Here is a 20,860-nt window from a genome sequence, read left to right as displayed (position 1 = left end):
CTAAGATGCGAGCCTGCCGAGGGCTGGCCTATCACCCCGCAAGCCGGCCTTTCTAAGGGGAACAGTCGCAGACCTGCTATGTTAGCTCTTTTCTGCACAGTATTCTTCTTATGAAAACTTTAAAATCTGACATGAAAATTACTACCAGAGAGAATAAAACTAAAAAATAAATGAATAAAATTCCTTTTTTTAATGATTTTATTTATTTATTTGACAGAGAAAGACACAGCGACAGAGGGAACATAAGCGGGGGGGGGGCGGGGAGAGGAAGAAGCAGGCCCCCCGCGGAGCAGGGAGCCTGATGAGGGGCTCAATCCCAGGACTCTGGGATCATGACCCGAGCAGAAGGCAGACGCCCAACGACTGAGCCACCCAGGTGCCCCAATGAATAAAAGTTCTTTATTAACTGAAAGTTTCCACAACACAGTTCTGACTGCGCCCCCATGTTATTTGTGAGGCAGATGCTGATTTGCAGACCGCGTCTTACCTACTCAAGTTCGGCTATCTGGTCTACAGCACCGTGGAGGAGTTCAAGAAATAAGTGTCAGGTGAAGGGATGGACAGACAGTTGGAGAAATGGATGGATGACATATGAACAGATGAACAAACAAACCAATGAACTTTATGACTCTACTCTCTGGAACAACCAACAACTAAAAAGGGAGTAAACTATCTCCCCAAACCCAAAATGTATATTTAAAAATCCATGACATGAAGCGGATGCTTTTCATCTGGAGAACAGGGCCCCAGGCTCTTACTCAGAGCCTATTTACTCTCATTTTGGAAGTCATTATATAACAAGCTTAATTATGCAGCCTCTAATCCCACAGCCATTAAAAAGGAGCCAAGTAAAGGGAAGAGAGGGACTATTACAGAAAGAAGTGGGACTTGAAGGCATTGGGGAAAAAAAAAAAAAAAGCAAACCCAAGAACTCCAAACAAAGAGAAGTCTGGGGAGCATTTAACGTAGAAGCAGCAGCTGCTCATACCTCAATGGGACCAGAGGGCCCATTACACACCATATTGCTCAAAATGGGGGTAGTGAGTCAAGAAAATGTTAAATTGGGTAAAGTGCTCTGTTCAAGGAGGCAGGAAGTACCATATTTTAGAAAGATTTTTTATAAAATATTTTTAAATTATAGAATTAAAAGTTTTGCCCAGGTATGACAAAGACAAAAGTCAAAATGCCAATCATTCATAATAAAATCATAAATGTTAATAAATCAAAGAGAATGGTATGTTACAAAAAAATACAGCACAACCTAAGCATCAGTAATTTCAGGAATGAAAAAATCAAATTTAGGAAAACATTATGTTTTATCATCTGAATCAAACAAAACTCAAGGAAACACCTTTAGAGGTGATAAAAATGTATTCATAAAATTTAACATCCAGTTTGAACTCTTTTTTTTAATTTTATTTTATTATGTTATGTTAATCACCATACATTACATCATTAGTTTTTAATGTAGTGTTCCATGATTCACTGTTTGCGTATAACACCCAGTGCTCCGTTCAATATGTGCCCTCTTTAATACCCATCACCAGGCTAACCCATCCCCCACCCCCCTCCCCTCTAGAACCCTCGGTTTGTTTCTCAGAGTCCACAGTCTCTCATGGTTCATCTCCCCCTCCAATTTCCCCCCCTTAATTTTTCCCTTCCTACTATCTTTTTTTTTTTTTTAACATATAATGAACTCTTTTTAAAAAAGGAACTCAGCATATTAGAGAGAAATCATTATTCCTTTCTCGAGGAGTCTTGTAAAATCAAAAGCTCTTTCATCCTAAGTTGGGGGCACCCAAGACGACCTTCAGGTTTAATGGTTTGCTAGAAAGACTCAGAGAAAAGGTGTTACGCTAACAATTATGGTGTGTTACAGTGAAAACTGGCGTAGATGAAAGGCGCATAGGGCAGAGTCCAGGCGGGACCAGGAGCAAGCGGCCAGCTGTCCTTGCCCAGTGGAGGTGGGTGGACAGAGCTCAGCCTCCAAGCAACACTGTGGACAGCACACGGGATGTGCTGCCAGCAAGGGAAGCTCCCTGGAGCACTGGTGTCAAGAGTGGCATTAGGGGTCAGTCACACGGGCATGGCCATGTGTCTGCGAGCTAACCTTAGTTGCTCAGTCTCCAGCCCCTCCAGAGGTCAAGCTGATAAGCTATAGCCCAAGGCCCCCATCAAAATTCACATTGTTAGCATAAAGTATCTGGCACGGCTCAAGGCCCCCTGTATACAGACTCTCTTATCAGGCAGGATAGTATAGAGGCTCAGAAATTATCTCCCAGAAGACGGTCAAGGGCCAGTCTCTTTGTAGCATGTAGGGCTTGAACACCCCACACTTGCTAAGTTAGCTCTTCAGGGCACACATCCTGAAAAGGGAAACTGAGGCACTGAGTTTAAAGTGAGGCATTAAGTCAGATAAGAGAAGGATGTACCCTGCAGCTGCCTACCAGTATGTGGAAACTGTCATCCAGAGAATTTCAAATAAAGTGGGGATGGGAGGCTTCCGATGAGTCACACAAACACACTGGACAACGGGCTCCCCTTGTCCCCATTCCCAGACTTAGCTGAATCACTGAGGAAAGGACCACAAGCCTATAAATTTAAAAAAGCTTCCCATGTAATCTTCTGTACTTTTCTTGTGGAAAGTACAAGAGAAAATATGGACAACTGGTTAGAAATGTAATAAACAATCCGAAGAAGACTGAGAAAACACAAACTATTTTAAAATAGAGTTAACAGGAATATGTAGAATCTACATTTAAAAAGAACACACGGATGAAGCTTGACTGACTGAAATTCAAATGTCTTAGGTTGTCTGAGGTTATCTAACCTTGAAATGGGAGGGAAAGATGAAGCCTTTACCGGCCTGTGCATGAGAATTTTCCTAAAGAATATTGTTATGTTTTTCTCCCCTTGGAAAAAGAAGGATAAGATTCATAATAGATATGTTTAGAATACAAATACTGAATATATTGAATATACTTTCATTTCATCAAAGATAGGTTTGTAATGGTCAGCAAGAACTAGCCAGAAGAATGCTGTGATTTATTAAGCTTGTCTTCTGAACAGAGATAAAGCAGCGGAGCTGATGGTAACTGGATCTCGCACTCCTCTGAATGTGACTTGGCAGGAAACAAACAGTGATGAGTCCAGACTCCTGAAAAGGCTTGGAAGGACAGTGACCCAGGGAAGAGCTGGCCCATTCTGATGGACAGGGGCTGGAGAGGAGCACTCCAAGTGCCCTGAGCCTGGATACAGACTAAGATCGCTAACAACATATGCCCCCACTCTTCTTCATCTAGAATCCTCCCAAATAAGGGGTCTTTTCCAGTCCCAAACAGCTGGAACCCAGGCAGGAAAAGTCACTCGTACTAAATCCACATCTATCCCAAAGGAGAGAACACTTCTAAAAATCACATATTCAGGGATCCAAGGGATGGTCTCTTCCCTATCTTGCTAAGTGCCTGGTGAAAATCGTGCCCAATTAGGTAAGCTGGCAGGAAGTGGAAACAGGCTATCAAAATAAATCTGCCTTATTGGAAGATGCTACTCTGGGGAAGTGAGCAAAGATTTGGCCAAGTGGAAAGAAGTATCTATTCTGCTGGGGGAAAGGGGGAGGCTGATATCTTGAAGAGGTCCAGTCTGCTAGGAGTAAGCCACAAATTCACATTTCTACATCTCAATGGAGTGGGCTCTGAGAATTTTAGGGGAAAGAAGGATTCTAGAATATCCAAGGAACTTTAGAGGAAGTACAATGAGGAAGATCCTGCTAAATGAAAAAATGAATTACTTTACAAAATCATAATAATTATTAAGTGTTGTAGGATCAAGAACATACATATAAATTAAGGAAAGAAAGGTGACATACATTGGACAAGAAAGAGTGATCTTAGAAAGGGGGTTAGAATGGTTAGGACAGATCTTATGAAAATATATCACCAATAAATTAAGAATTTAGGTAAAAAATTTTAACTTCCATTAAAATCCTAAAATGAGTAAATATTCACATAATCTTGAGTGAAGCACTCTGTAGCATGACAATCAGAAATGAATCAAAAAACATTTATAGCTTTGGGGGTGCCTGGGTGGCTTGGTCATTAAGCATCTGCCTTCGGCTCAGGTCATGGTCCCAGGGTCCTGGGATTGAGCCCCACATTGGGCTCCCTGCTCGGCAGGGGACCTGCTTCTCCCTCCCCCACTCCCCCTGCTTGTGTTCCCTCTCTATGTCTCTCTCTGTCAAATAAATAAATAAAATCTTAAAAAATTTATAGCTTTAAAGTTTTTAAGTAGTATTTCTCAATGGCAAAACCTCCATAAATAAATCAAATGAGGGAAAAACTTGCAGAATGTTGGTAGAACAGAGTGGATATTCTTAATATATAAAAAGCTATTGCCAACCAATAAACAATCAAAAAAAAAACGTGGACAAAATCCATCTAAGAAGAATATAAATGGCCAAGAAGCATGGAGGGAAATGGCCAACTTCACTAATATCTAAAGGTATTCAAGAGATAACAAGGGTACAGCAAAATAGGTTCAAAAGGGAAGCTGGTAATATAAACTCTTTATCATCTCTGAAAAAAACTGCCAAAACCTATCAAATGCCATTCAAAAGGTATATAATTTTATTATAGTGATTCCAACCCTAGAAATTCAACAAAAAGAAACAGTATGTACCCAAAGATGTAGCTCAAAAAGTGGCTCTTTGCAGCAGTATATATAATTATGAAATACTGGGAAAATCCTAGATATTCAGTAACTGGAAATTATTTAAAATATTTTTAGTGCATTTATAACTGTAGATAAGTAGATTACAAGACAGTAATCTACTTATATTAGGATAGACAGAGATATTCACAGTATGGTGTCTGGGAATTGGCAGGAAAGAAAGGTTCTCAGGAGGAAATTTCAGAAAATACTAAGTAAATCTCACCACAAATGGAGAAACCATATTGGAGAGCAGGCAGATATTAACATAAAACGGTAGGCAAGAGGTAAAATGTGGAGAGCCTTGAATGGCTGGATAAGTACTGTGAATGTTACTTTCTACAATGCAAAGGTTTTTGAGCAAGGGAAACATGTGAAGAAGGCAGTGTGTTTAAAGGCCTATCTAACAGAATGCAAGATGGATTCAAAGCTCAGAGCATAGAGGAAAGAGATGTGTGGGGGTTAGTTCAAGAGAAGGCTGCCAAACGGCAAAGGCGTGAAGGTGAAACCTGCCTTTGGAGAACACTGAGGACCTCCCCCACCAGATGGCTGTGAGAAAGGAGTAGATAACCTACTCTTAGGCATTTTCCGTACAGTTTTGTCCAAAATGTGAATTGGGACATCACATAGGTGATACCTTGAGTCAACTCCAAATTTTATGAACTGAGAAAGGTATGAACCAAATAAAGAGCTGATATCTTGAGAGTTTTTCAGTCCAGTGATTTTTATGTGACCTGAGTTCTACATGATATTCCATTGTCTTGCATGGATGCATAGATATTTAAGTACATCAGAAGTTAAATGGACACATAGGTGGATGGAGAAATAGACAAATGGTATATATAAACATATATTTTAATATTTTTAAGTGAAAGAACGGTAGGTGTGACTTCAAAATAAGTGTTAAATACAATTTCAGATAGTAAACCCTCATCTCTTCTGGATTTCTTCAACAAAACCAATAGCAAATTTTTATTACAAAGTCCTGAAAAGCTTAAAAAAAAAAAAGGCTTCGATAAAGCAACACGCAAAGTTAACCAAATATCATCCAAAGACCTGGAGCAATATCACTATCCTGATTCAGAAGGATACATGAACATTTATCCCTACTTTAACTCAGATTATCCTACTTTAGATTCCTATAGGTTGTATCCCAGGAGGGATCACTGTACCTAAATGTACTGATTTAGGTAGACACTCAAAACATAGAAGGATTAAGTAAAAGGAACAAAGTAGAACATTATGATGCTTCTTTCTGCTACAAAAATAGTTGTGATTTAAATTTTATCCGCAAAATAAAATTATCTAACAAAAAGCTAAAATTGAAATACTCTATTCTGATTTCCATCAGAGATGGTCAAGTTCACATCTGTTTTAACATAGGATATTTGTGGTTAAGGGAGACAAAAGACTCAATAAAGAACCATCTGGATGCCCGTTAAGTCACCAACATACAAGCCAGGTAGTCAAACTCACGACTTTTACTGGATATTATTTCAAAACCAGATAAAGAGCTCTACGGTGTATTGCCACTAATGGAATCCACTTACAAATTCCAATTTCTAAGAGGAAATACAATTCTAATTTGTAAAAAATATAGCCCTTTCTGAGATTCTAAAAAACAAAGTCTTAATAATTTATGAAGTCATTATGGCCCTGATGATTGCACAGGTCACAAGAGAATTATAAAAAAGAAAGGCAATACTCATTTTCCCCAGGAGAGAAATGCCAAATGCCATATTGTCATAAAAACACTGTAAGCACATTTATATCAGCATGATCTCTTTTCAAAACACACAAAGCTAAAAGAAAATATGAAAACTAAAATTCACGTTGGCAAAGTACTTCCAGCCTAGCAAAGGCAAATTCCATAGAGATTTTCCCCGTGACTTGCTACCTCACATAAAGCCTTTCCTGACTATCCTACCTAAAACAACCCCTTCCTCATTCCCCTTACGATCATTCTCTAACCTGACACTGTTTTATGTTTTGTTTTTCTTTACAGTGCTCACAATTAACCGCAATCATCTTATTTATTTATTTGGTTACTGCTTTATCTTACCCACTAGAATGTAGTTGCACTGAAGGGCAGGGATCCAATCTTACCCACCATAGCATCCCCAGTGCCTGGCACGTGGAAGTCACTCAATATATATTTACTGAAGGAAGGAAGGAAGGAAGGAAGGAAGGAAGGAAGGAAGGAAGGAAAGAAGGAAGGAAAGAAGGAAGGAAGGAAGGAAGGAAGGAAGGAAGGGCTTTAAACCTTGTATGCACAATCACACAATGTAGTACAAATGACATGATCTACCTTTGTATGAATATTAAAATTTCTTCTTCCCCAAGAAGAGCAATGGTGTCTTTCCTGGGTGAAGGATTTAGTCCCATTATGGCTAAATACTGAAAGAGAAATGCCCTCACCTTGTGGAACAAGTCTCAGAAAAAAACATTCAGTCAGGAGATACTGACTTTCGATACTACAAGTTCATTGATAATGACTTTGATATTCAACTTCTGAGAGGTGCCAATTTTAATTGATAAAGTCACTCTGGACTTAAGTTTCATTAAATATTGCCTCTTCTGCATGAACCTTTCGAATCAAATCTTGTCTCTCTGCTGAAGGAAATCATAGCAATTTCCTGAGTATATATGGTTATCTTTCTTCCCAGAAAAAAAACTTTTTCTCATGAATCAGTTATGGTAGTGGCATTCCAACCATCTCGGAGGAGGCGAAACTGAAGGAGAGAAGGAGAGGAGCAGGAAGTGAGGGCACACACACCAAATGTGGCAGAGCCAAGTACATCACAAGTATATTCTAATCACAAGACCCAGACTACCAAGGGCCAACATCACCGACTTGAACATGCAGAGTCTTCTCAAGCTGGTAGCAGACAAGGAACTCAGAAAGGTTGCCAGCACGAGGGAGGTTTGATAACTGTTGCTGACGTAAAGATGGAGGGGCCCGTGAGAAAAAATGTGGGTGCCCAACAGAATGCAAGGCAGCACAGAAACAGGAACTTTGGTCCTGCAACAGTACACTGGGGTGAATAATGGCCCCATAGGATATGCCCAAGTCCTAACCCCCAGGACCTGAATGTGACTTCATTTGGAAGAGGCTTTGCAGATTTGGTTAAGGATCTCAAGATAATTCAGGGTAGGCCCTAAAAACATAATGACAGATGTCCTTACACCAGGAAAGCAGAGGCAAACACAGGGGAGACACAGGGGAGAAAGCCATATGAAGACAGAGGCAGAGATTGGAGTGGATGCTGCTATAAACCCAAGATTGCTGGCAGCCCTCAGAAGCCAGGAGAGAGGCATGGTTTCTCCCTCAGAGCCTCCAAAAGGAACCAATACTGCCAAGACTTTGACTTTGAACTTCTGACCTCCTCAACTGTCAAAGAATAAATCTCTGTTGTTTTAAGCCAGTCAGTGTGTGGTAATTCAGCCTTAAGAAACTAATGCAAACTACAAGAAACAGAATTCTGTCAACAACCTGACCAAGCCCAGAAGCAGGTTTCTCCCATAGTCTCCAGGCAAGGACTCAGCCCAGCAGACACCTGACTTCAGCAGCATAAGATCCTGAACAGAGAACCTGGTCACGCTGTGTCAGACTTCCCACCTACAGAGCTAAGTAGATGTTGATTTAAGCCACTGAGTGTGTGATAATTTGTTATGCATCAATTTGCATCTCATGGAATATTTAGAGTTTAATATTCTTGTATTATTACATTAGTTATAATACTCATGATGCAACGCTACAAAGAAGTTTTGATGGTGAGCATCTTTTTCTTGTTCCTGATCTTAATGGAAAAGCCCTTGAGTCGTATTTCAAAACTGTGATCAAAAGAGTTCTGGGAGATGGTAATAGATAAGCCATAGGAAATAGTGTCTTAAGGTCATAAAATGTTGAGAAACACTGAGCTTCCGAAAGTTAAATGGGTGAACTGTGAAATTCAAAAGCCAAGGGATAGTAAACACACAGAACAGTTCAGAAAGAACATGTGTTCTGTGGCACGTTTATGAACATTACATAGGCACACTGTTGAAGGAAGTTGGCTTCAATATTTAATTTATACTTAAACATTTCTATTTGTAGGACTTACAGACTTCTTCAGTTAAAAAATATTAATGTCTGAAATATTTGGTTCTACCAGACAGTACATGTTCCATAAAGGCTGTACCTATATTGGTCATTATTATGTTCCCAGAAACTAGAAATATGCCTCTACAGTAAGATGTACTCAATTAGTACTGGTGAATAAATAAGCTGATTAGGAGAAAAAGCATTCTCTCCCCAGCTCACTTCATATAACTATCCCATGCAGATGTACACTGGAAATAAGCTGGCCTGTTTACTGCTCACCTCTCTGCACCTTCCACACCTTTGCGTACCCCAATCTTGCCTAGAGACCCACTGCTTTTCTATGCAACCCTACCGAGATTTCAAAATCTAACTGAAACACCACCTCTCTATCCATGGTATTATAATTCTCCACATAGAAAAGGCACTGAACAAATACTTACAACTACGGTTCATCTCTTCAGAAAGCAAAGCAGGTACAATGCGAAGAGATAACACTTCTTTTATATTAATTCATTAATTTATATAGAAAGCAATCCAGCCAGGATATTTATGATAGATGAGGTGATGGTTAATTGTACATGTTAAACTGACTGGGCCACACAAGCACAGTTATTTGGTCAAACATCATTCTGGGTCTGTCTGGATGCGATTAACATTTGAGTCAGGAAACGACCTGAAGCAGATTGCCCTCCCTAGTGTGGGTGGGCCTCATCCAATCAGTTCAAGACCTGAGTAAAACAAAAAGGCTGAGTGAAAGGGAACTCCTCTGTTCTACTGCCTTGAGCTGGGACATTGCTCTTCGGCTGCCTTTGGACTGGAAACATCGGCTCTTCTTGAGTTTCCAGCCTGTCAGCTTTCAGACTACTGTGTACCCTACCAGCTGTCCTAGTTCTCAGGCCTTTGGACTCAAGCCAGAACTACACCATTGGCTCTCTAGGTCTCCAGCTTGCTGACTGCCATTCTTGGGACTTCTCAGCCTCTATAGTCATGTGAGCAAATGTCCTTACTGTAAATCTTTTTCTCTACTTACATCCTATCAGTTCTATTTTTCTGAGAACCATAACTAATATTTAATAAGATATTTATTCTTACAACTGAGTTTTCATTCATATCACTAGCAGTTCTGATAAGCACCTGGAACACAGGTATTACATGGTATTTAACAAGATTAAATTACTGTCCTCCCTGAACATTTTGTTAAAGCTTTTGGAAAAGACATCTCCTCTTTCCTGAGGATCAACACCAGGAGCCATTTAACCACCAAGTAGAAAGAGCCTGAGAACAAAGGCACATAGCTATAGGCAGAGCAGAGAGAAGGGGAGAAAGGCACAGACACACAGGACTGTTGACTTCACTCACACCCCTGAATCCAGCTATATTGGATGCTAGCACAAGCTCATAATGTGAGCACATGAGGATTTTCCCAAATTAGCTTGAGTGTTACTGTTTGCAAATAAAATAGTCTTAACTAATACAACACTTCTGTGTAAAAACTGGGAAGCCTACTGTATATGTGCATGAAAAGCCTATCCCCTTGGCTTTAGCCAAAGTATTAACGTCAAAGAAAGATTAAAACTTTAACAAAATTATGGGGCGCCTGGGTGGCTCAGTCAGTTAAGCGTCTGCCTTCGGCTCAGGTCATGATCCCAGGGTCCTGGGATCCAGCCCCACATTGGGCTCCCTGCTCAGCAGAGAGCCTGCTTCTCTCTCTCCCTCTGCTGCTCCCCCTGCTTGTGCTCTGTCAAATAAATAAATAAAATCTTAAAAAAAAAAACTAACAAAATTAAAAATGTGGATATTAATATGCAGATTTGACAAGCCAAAGCCCGATGCCATGTTACTCTTATAAACTGTAGAAACTTCAAAATTCTTTTATTAAAGTACAATTGACATACAAGATTTTATTAGTTTCAGGTGTACATCATGGGATTTGACATTTTTATACATTATAAAATGATCCCTGTGATAAGTCTAGTTACCATAATCTGTCACCAGTTACTACAATATTATTGCTGATGTTCTGTAAGCTGTACATGACATCCCATAACTTATTTATTTTACAACTGCAAGTTTATACCTCTTAACCCCCTTCACCTATTTTGCCAGCCCCATCCCCTTTCCCCATCCTCTTCAGGTAACCAACAGTTTATTTCCTGTATCTACAAAGCTGTTTTTGTTTTGTTTAATTGTTTTGTTTTGTTTAGATTTCACATACAAGTGAAACCATACGGTATTTGTCTTTCTCTGTCTGCCTTATTTCACTTAGCATAATATCCTCTAGGTCCATTCATGTTGTCACAAATGGCAAGATTTCTCATAATTCTTAAGCCATATATTTACCTACTCAATGAAGAACATGAATTTTCTATGATTAGCATTTTTTTTTAAGATTTTATTTATTTATTTAACAGAGAGAGACGTAGCAAGAAAGGGAACACAAGCAGGGGGAGTGGGAGAGGGAGAAGCAGGCTTCCTGCTGAGCAGGGAGCCCAATGTGGGGCTCGATCCCAGGACCCTGGGATCATGACCTGAGCCAAAGGCAGATGCCTAACACTGAGCCACCCAGGCGCCCCTGGTTAGCATTTCTAAACTTACAATCATCAACGGTTATCATCAAAGACCAAACTCTTTGTCAAGATTTCTAGTTTTCCAGAGTCAAGGTTAAATGAATGCATTAGATTTCATTTTTAAGTTTTTATTTAACATTTACTGAGCACTTACTATATATGCCAGGCACAATCAGCAACACCTATTTCAATGGCCACTTAACATCTCTGAAGTATGTATGATTACTACTATTACTGTCCTATTACAATCTTCCTTTTAAAGGTTAATAGGAGAGATTATAATAATTTACCAGTGCTACTATTATCAAGAATGTACCATGGCCCACACATTGTACTAAGTATTTTACAAGAGGTATCCCATTTAATCCCGACAACTATCTTCTGACTTAGATACTACTGTCCCCATTCTGCAGATTAGAAAACTGAGGCCAAGAGAAGGAAATGTAGAGCCAAGATCTACACATCACATCAGAGTCAGTCCACAAGCTTTGAAAACATCCTGCACCCTATCCCAACCAATTCTGTGATATTTTCCAAAGGGGATTTCAAATTGCTTAATGAAAACCTGAACTCATCTACATTACTTCTGTTCTTGAATTGCCATGTGGTTTCATTCGTATTTTCCTCTGTAATTCCTCATCTCTGGAAAAAGTAAAGATACCTTTTTCTTATTCTTAAAGATACACATTAAAGGAAGTGCATACTATTTATTCCAGCTCAGATGAATAAAACAAAAGCATGGAATTATAGATTTAACACTTTTTATTTTACAAGCTCTTCCAAAAATGGGCAAACTTCAGATAGGAAGAAATTTTATTTCAAATTTGCATGGGTGTTAACCAGCTATTAGTACCTGTGAAGTCCTCACCAGTCAGAATGGCTAAAATCAACAAGTCAGGAAACAAAAGATGTTGGTGAGGATGCGGAGAAAGGGGAACCCTCCTACACTGTGGGTGGGAATGCAAGCTGGTGCAACCACTCTGGAAAACAGTATGGAGGTTCCTCAAAAGGTTGAAAAGAGAGCTACCCTACGACCCAGCAATTGCACTACTGGGTATTTACCCCAAAGATACAAATGTGATCCAAAGGGGCACCTGCACCCTGATGTTTATAGCAGCAATGTCCACAATAGCCAAATTATGAAAAGAGCCCAGATGTCCATTGACAGATGAATGGATAAAGAAGATGTGGTACATTTATACAATGGAATAGTACTCAGCCATCAAAAAAAAAATATCTTGCCATTTGCAACAATGTGGATGGATCTAGAGGGTATTATGCTAAGCGAAGTAAGTCAATCAGAAAAAGACAATTATCATATGATCTCGCTGATATGTGGAATTTAAGAAACAAAACTGAGGATCATAGGGGAAGAGAGGAAAAATAAAACAAGAAATCAGAGAGGGAGACAAACCATGAGAGACCCTTAAGCATAGGAAACAAACAGAGGGTTGCTGGAGGGGTGGAGGGTGGGGGGGGAGAGGCATTAGGAGGGCACAGGATGTAATGGGCACTGGGTATTATATAAGACTGATGAATCACTGACCTCTACCTCTAAAACCAATAATACATTATATGTTAATTGAACTTAAATAAAAATAAGTAAATTTTTTTTTTTTAAAGTAACCTGTGAAGTCCTGTTAAAGGAAATCCTGTCCCTACTGTGGGGGCACATCTCAGGTCCTGAGAAATGCTTCTCTACGAGCTGTTAGATATCCACAGTACATCTTTCAAAAATTACATTTCTCACAAAAAAAAAATCTTCTTAGGCATTTTCTTATCAGAAAGATGTATATAATTACATACGGTTTAGAAGTGTAAGATGGCACTGAAAGCATGAATTAATCCCGTGAAAGAAGGTTCTAATCTTATATTTACCCACATGGGTACAAACATACACATTCAGAGATGACAAATGGAGCCAAAAGTACATTTACTGATAGTTTCTCACATGAGAAAGTTTGAAATTTTTTCTTCCTGCAGATAACCACTTTCTTACTTTGGGTATCAAAAGTCGTCTTACAGTACATATTCATGAGCAGGAGTCTCCCTGAAACCACTGCAGCAGTGCAGGAATAAAAGAAATGAGCGCCTAACTCTGTAAACCAAGCCATTACAGATCAGGCTCCAAGCAGTCAAGACAGGCCCCCTCCGCCACCAGGAGGCTCATACACACTGGCCAAGCACTTCATAAAATGAACCTTCTAAAACCGATGATGAGGGGTTGAGTACTTCGGAATATGATCAGATCTGGCAGCTACACAGTGTGGAAATGAATCTTTTCTTACATGAGAACCGGTGATCAGGAAAAGTGGAACAAACGGAGGGGAGCATTGGGTGAAACTGCTGCTCCTAAAAACCTACTGAGCTCAGACAGCCCGGGGCCCTTAAGGCAGCTGGGAGCCGGCAGGCACACCAATGCAGGACATGCAATCCAGCATCTGCTGAATTCTGTCATCTTTTCTTTAATAGTGATATCCGGCATATGTTTTTCATCTTTAGTTCCAGGCATACTTCGGAGATATTGTGGGTTCTGTTCCAGATCACCACAGTAAAGCAAATGCGGCAAGAAAACAGGTCAAATGAACTTTTTGGTTTTCCAGCTCATATAAAAGTTAATTTACACTATACTAAATAGTCTATTAAGTGTGCAACAGCATTATTCTAAAAAAAAATGCACGTATCTTGATTTAAAAAAACTTTATTACTAAAAAAGGCTAACATCACCTGAGCTTTCAGCAAGTCATAATCACTGATCACAGACCAACATAATATAATAATAATAGTTTGAAACATTGTGAGGATTACCAAAATGTAACCCAGAGACACGAAGTGAGCAAATACTACTGGAAAAAATGGTGCCAATAGACTTGCTCGACAGAGGGTTGACCTTCAATTGTGAAAGATGCAACATCTCTAAAGCACAATGAAGCAAAGCATAATAAAACAAGGTAGCCCTGTACTTTTGTTTGATAAGACTCACAGTGGGGGAGAAAACACTTCAGTGTCCCTCAGTTATAAGAATGTCATTTTAGAGTCTCACATGTTTGCAATGGGTCCTCTCAGTCATCACCCTCCTGTGTGTTTGCCATGTGAACCACGGAGTCAAAGGAAAAAGATAACCCCATCCTGTTAATTAGTAGTCATTACTTTTTCTAGCACGATACCCTATCCCTGCCAAAATACCCTATTTGTAAATAAGCTTAATTTCCATTCCAAGAGTTTGGGGTGATAGAAGATTTCTTTCATCTCCATTATTCTGGAGCAGAGCCAGGAAATGTCCTGATTCCATGTTCCAATAAGTCTTGTAATGTTGACCTTGAATAATAAACCTTACCCCTCTGGCCACGAATACCTGTAAATCTGCATAACTTCAGAGTCATGTGCCTTAGGGAAAACAGGGAAGGCGCTAAATGGATTCTCCTGGATTCTCTGCAATGTAGTAGCATAGGACACCAAGACCCCAACCCCATCACTGGACCTAGTTTGACAGAAGCATCCTGGACATCCTACCCTTCTCTGCGTGAATGCAGCACGTGGGACTTACTGGGGAAGTAAGACGTCTCTAATGAGAGCCAGAAGATTGCTGTCAAAGTCAACATTCTCCTCCTTCTTGCCATCCCCAGCCTCCTGGTTCACGAGTAGAGATGTGGTTTCTGAGAGCAACCGCAAGCTGAAGAGTCTCCACTCCACTTGAAAGAAAAAAAAATGCCAAGAATGTGAGTACATGGAGAGAGAATGAAAACTGAATGTGTACCTAATGGCATTCTCCTTGATGTGGTCACACTTACCATTTTGGCTCTGAACCAAGGAGACCAAGGGTGGCAGGATATAATCAACAACCTTAAAGAAAAGACATAAAAGACTTGATTCCAATCTTTTTAATCACAAAACTAGTATTAACTACTATCTGTGCTTTTTGCACTGACAGAATCACTAATAAAAAGAGGGGGAAAATCAATGGCTAAATTTATCCTGGATTTAAACTCTGCATGGCATTTAATAAACCACCAAGCTCATTTAACTCTGAAAAAGTCCTCAGGTCAAAATGACATTATGATCACCAAAACAGTAATTTATCAAACCTTCAAGGTTTATAAAAGGAACTTTACTATATAACACAAAATCTGGTTGGCATGGGTTGACATTAAACCACCAAATTAATATATAGAAGCTGGTGATCCTTACTCAGGTTTAAACTACACAATCAAAATATTGGGGAAAAAGGAGTCACCCAATCCTCATGCTTTATTAAAAACATCAAAGAGCAGTGACAAGTTAATCTTGGGTGTTTTTAGAAACTGATTCAAAAGATGTAAATCCTACACAAATCACCTCTAGAATTTCCTTGTTATTTCAGACAGAGCACAAACAAATATGGTTTGAAACCTACTCCAAAATAACAAATTTATTCCTCTGGATGAAAACGAACAATGAGGGACAAATTGTTTGCACAATCTAATTTGGAAACCTACTCCCTCATTTGATGAACTATTTTGGTGACAATAAACAAAATTCCTGTTGTTTACAACTGAATTTATTACTGACCCTGAAATATGTATTTGTTCTCTCTACACTGATAAGAGGGCAGGAGACGCCTGTCACAGCCCAACAATACCATCTTGCTGTCCAAACCAATGAAAGGAAGCTTCACATAGGTAAAGATCTCCACACATGGGTAGCAGCCCATCTATTCTAGCTCCACCTTATGTAATAAGCTCATCTCTATCTTATATTTGTTCAAGAACCCTAAGAACCAGAGATGTTTTGTTTATCCTCTTCCATTAAGTGATGTCACATCACCCAAAGCACAGACATCGTGCTCCACTGAGGAATCTTCGACACCTCTAAACTCGCAGTTATGTCAAAAGCAAAAACCATGCAAAGGAAAGAAATATATCCTACTATTAACACCTATCAACATGATCAACACCCATCTTAAAGGTTTTAGAGAAGGGGGACTGGCATTATTGATCTAAATGTCCAATTCAAGTTTGAAATACAGTGAAGCACGTTCAAAAAGCAAGATCGTCAGAAGATGAGCAGACAAAAATCAACAGTATTCCTATATGCCTACAATAACCAATTAAATAACATAATTAAGATACAATCTACAACACCAATTAAATTCTAAGGTGTCAGTGATATTATGACTTCTACAGAAAAAAAAATGTAGAAAATATTTACAGGTATGATTGCCATTGATAGACTTCTGAAAAAAGCTTGGAAGTTGTCACAACAATCCTTACAACAAGAAAAATGCTAAACAAACAAAATCAACAACTCCTGTCAGGCACATCAGAGAACTGAGGTCACGGAACAAACTGCTGCCACAAACACTGAAGAGAGCCAGGCAAATAAAGAAAATCACAGCTTAATAGGAGCATGAATCGCCACTGGAGCCAGCAGCTGGTACAAAAACTGGAAGGGTAACCTAATCGTTGGAGCCTGAGCTTGGGGGATAAAAATTCCTAGAGCCCAGCCTTAGTGGAGCCCCCACATGCCCAAGAGTTTACTTCCCAGAATCCCCACTAGATTCTCAGGATGAAAATCAGAGGAACCACCCCCCCATGCTCCCAGCAGAAGGACGAAAAAATAACCATTGTGAAACATGCTCAGAGCATTCTTTTCTCCTCAACAAAGGCCTAGACACAGGGCACACTACTTTACCAGAACCTAACTGACCTGGGAAGGACAAACCCAACCTCAGCACACTCTAAGCCTCCCTGTCTCTCCTGTGGGGGGAAACAACTGAGAAGTACTTGCGAAGGTCACAGACCAAATGCGCAGGCTAACAAAAAGAATCCTAACCATAGGACTGTCGGATGCTTCCCCTCCCACCACCACATCAACAGGGCTCCTGTATAATAACACAGATTACAACTGAGACAATTGCAAAACACAAGTTTTATGTCAGAAGGAGTTATTAGGGAAACCCAAAACAACAGGAGAGACAAACACAAGGATGCTGGAGGGAATTTTAGCCTCTGAAACCACAGGTTCAGCAAACAGTGGACACAACCTGGCTTCAAGCCACACACATGTACAATCTCACACTAACGACGCGTTTATCTCAGTTCGTTTTACCTGATAGGTCATGTTCGAGTGAAATATTCAAAGAGTTGAGAGAAAAAAGCCACCAGCTTAGAATTCTGAGTGAAATTATCCCTCAAAAGTAAAAGGAGAAATAAAGATTTTCTCACACGCCAGTAGACCTGCCTTGCAAGAAATGTTTTAAAAAGTTCTTCAGAGAGTGGAGCACCCAACTGGCTCAGTCAGAGAAGCATGCGCCTCTTGATCTAGGACTGTGAGTTCAAGCCCCACATTGCATGTAGAGATTACTTGAAAATAAAATCTTAAAAAAAAAAAAAAACTCTTCAGAGAGAAGAAAAATGATACAAGTCAGAAACTCATATTTCTGTATCAGAGAAAGAATAAATGAAGGTAACACCTAGTCACTGATGAGAAGACTCAGAGAGATCAACTCTCCTCAAATTAACCCATAGTTCCAATGTATATTCCAAGGTTTTCATGAACTCGTATTGATTCCATACTGTATTTGGAAAGTAGCAGGGCGCCTGGGTGGCTCAGTCGTTAAGCATCTGCCTTCAGCTCAGGTCATGATCCCGGGGTCCTGGGATCGAGCCCCACATTGGACTCCCTGCTCAACGAGGAGTCTGCTTCTCCCTCTCCTACTCCCCCTGCTTGTGTTCCCTCTCTTGCCGTGTGTCTCTCTCTGTCCAATAAATAAATTCTTTGAAAAAAAAGTAGTGATACTGCTATAGAAACAGAAAGATGGATGGCAATTAAGAGGGACACACTAGTGCTTGAGCAAAATAAAAGCCTTGACTTTGAATAAATTTGCCTCTTCCTCACTCTTGAAGACTCTCTTCCTTCCCCTCACTTGGTTTTCTGTAGAATCCTTTGTTCCAGGAACTCAGTATTGATACTGACACCTCACGGACCCCAATGTATACTTAATGGTAATGGCTGCACCAGTGCTAGTCATGAGACCACCTTGAGGACATGATGAAGACAGCCGGTAGGATGTGTATCAGATTCCTATTGGAACCACCCAGACCGTGTATTTTCCTATAAAACCCCTCAGCCTTTTACCCCGGGAGGACTTGCAGTCTTGGAGGCATTACCCTGCTGCAGACTCCTTCACCTGGCAAAGTAGTAAACTGTCTTCCTACTTTATACACCAACTCTGCCTTTGCTCTGGCTTTTGGCTCTGGAGCACAGAGGTTGATTTTCACCAACAGGACAGAAACAAGAATAAAAGAGAACTTTCAAGATGTCGTGGGCAGGGATGATTTACCCTACCAAGTTTCCAGGTTTACTGTAATGGAAGTAAAGTGGTACAAGCATAGGGCTAGACAGAGATTTATGGAATATAATAGAGAGCCTCAAAACAGACATATGTGGGAACTCAGCAAGAGGCAGCGAGAACATTACCAACAGTACAAAAACATACAGACTATTCATTTAAGGGTATAGGTATAATTAGCTATCTATTTGGTAAAAAAAAAAAAAAATACCAAAGAATACCAAAAAAAAAAAAATGATTACAAGACGATTAAAGATCTAACAGTTAAAAAGAAAGGCTTTTGAAGGAAAATATGCGAGAACAGTTTGTGACATTAAAGTAGGAGAGGACTTCTTAAATAACATCTAAAAAGTACAAACTGAAATTAAAAAAAAAAAAAAACATTTGTATCAGGTGAGTCCCCAATAAACAAAATGAGAAGAAAAGCCACTGGCTAGGAGAAAGTTCTACAATCTCCATACCTGACAATGGATTAATATGTGGAATACAAGAAAAAAAAATCAATGGGAAAAAGATGAACAATCCCTACAACTGGAACAAGTGGTTCACAAAAGAGAATACCCAAATAGCCAACAAACATGTGAGAACTACACAAACCCACTAATGATCAGAGAAATGAAAATTAGAACACTGAGACACCAATTTATACAAATCCAGTTAAGAAACCATATTAATACCAGAACTTGCAAAACTGGGGTGAAATAGGTACTCACATACCACAGTAAATCAATAAATTGGTACAACAACTTGGATAAAGAATTTCACGACACCAACCAAAGCTGAAGATGAACACACCTTACAACCTAGCAATTCCACGTCTATGTGACACATTCAAAGATCCTCACTGAAGATCTGATTTCAAGAGTTCAAAAATGGAATGGGTAAATCTCTCATCATTATATTTCATGAAAGCAATCACCTTGCAAAAAGACCTAGACGACATAACACTATGTAGCCTGAAACAATACCTATAATCTTAAATACATACTAAATGTAAATTTCAGTATTAAAAATATATTTCATCAGTTTTAAAAGAAGAAATCTAGTTCATATTAATATCATTTAATTTTTTAATTAAGTTTTCCTTTGAATGACTGAAGGCAATTATAAATGTATCCCAGGATGATATAAATTTAATCCTTCCAATTAAGAATGATCCTTTATTAAAAAAAAAAAAAAAAGAATGATCCTTTAGAAGAAATAATAGGTAGAGGATGGTAATGAAGAAATAAAATGCTTGCTATAATATGTAAATAAAAACTACAAGAATATTCAGAAAATCATTTGACTATTCACCTTTAATTCATATTTTTGCTGAAAAATGACAGTTGATTACATTATCAAATGAAAGCTACCCATAAAGACACAAACTGAAAAATAAAAATAAAATTACACTGAAAATGTCTGGATGTTTAGCAATTCGAGCAAAGCAAGGGAGATAAAAATTAAAAAACAGTTTCATCCATTTTATTTATATTTAACAACTTCATAAATCAAAATAATAAATGGTTTTCAGGAAAAGATCACTGGTTTTTAAATCATAACAAGGAAAAAGACCACATACCTTTGGCAAAACGCTGACTTAAAATTAAGCATACAATGATTTGAGAAAAAAAGAACAGTGAAAGTTTTAAAATGTTAGTTACTTTGGAGCATAGAGCAAAGAAACATATTATTTAGTTCTTGGAGTAGAATTTTAGCAGAAAATACAATGAAAATTTAACAATAGAAATTTAAGAAAATAAAACATTTTGATATAATCCCATAGAAATCAGAAGGCTTACTGTATCTCCTCTCAACAAAATGTTAAGAAAAAAATTTGTAGAACTGATAACAATTCAACATTTCTACACACAGAAATACACACACACACACACAAATGATTTCAGTGAGCTCGCTGTATGTAGGTACGGGGATTTTGTCACCACCACTATCAAAACTTAATAGCTACTAAGGGCTAGAAGGGAAATGAACACAAATGTAGAATAACTAACATTACATAAATTGGGATGTGTGGGTGAGCCAGAGTTTCCTGCAGAGGGGAAGGTGTATTTTGTTGTTGCCACTGTCCTTGAAATAAATAACTGCTTAGAGTTAGATTTAAACTTTAAAAGGGCAAGCTGTAGAATAAAACAAATAACATGATCCTGTTTATAGAAAAATATAATGTTC

General features: G+C 39.0%; 1 protein-coding gene across 2 annotated transcripts in view; it reads right to left on the bottom strand.

Annotated features, from left to right (window-relative positions):
* Nucleotides 1-20,860, bottom strand: part of ULK4 (unc-51 like kinase 4) — a 616,362-nt gene that overhangs the window by 349,667 nt on the left and 245,835 nt on the right. For both annotated transcript variants that reach the window (XM_028107191.2, XM_028107192.2), the window contains exons 28-29: nucleotides 15,150-15,201; nucleotides 14,906-15,050 (exon numbers count right to left, since the gene is read on the bottom strand). In XM_028107191.2, the coding sequence (XP_027962992.2) occupies nucleotides 14,906-15,050; nucleotides 15,150-15,201 (197 nt within the window). The remainder of the gene's footprint in view (nucleotides 1-14,905; nucleotides 15,051-15,149; nucleotides 15,202-20,860) is intronic.

This window comes from Eumetopias jubatus, unplaced genomic scaffold, assembly GCF_037043125.1.
Source record: "Eumetopias jubatus isolate StellerSeaLion01/CBP00866 unplaced genomic scaffold, mEumJub1_p1.0 scaffold_1, whole genome shotgun sequence".
Taxonomy (NCBI): Eukaryota; Metazoa; Chordata; class Mammalia; order Carnivora; family Otariidae; genus Eumetopias; species Eumetopias jubatus.
Note: the sequence above shows the minus strand (reverse complement) of the source record. Positions and strands in the feature narration are given on the sequence as shown.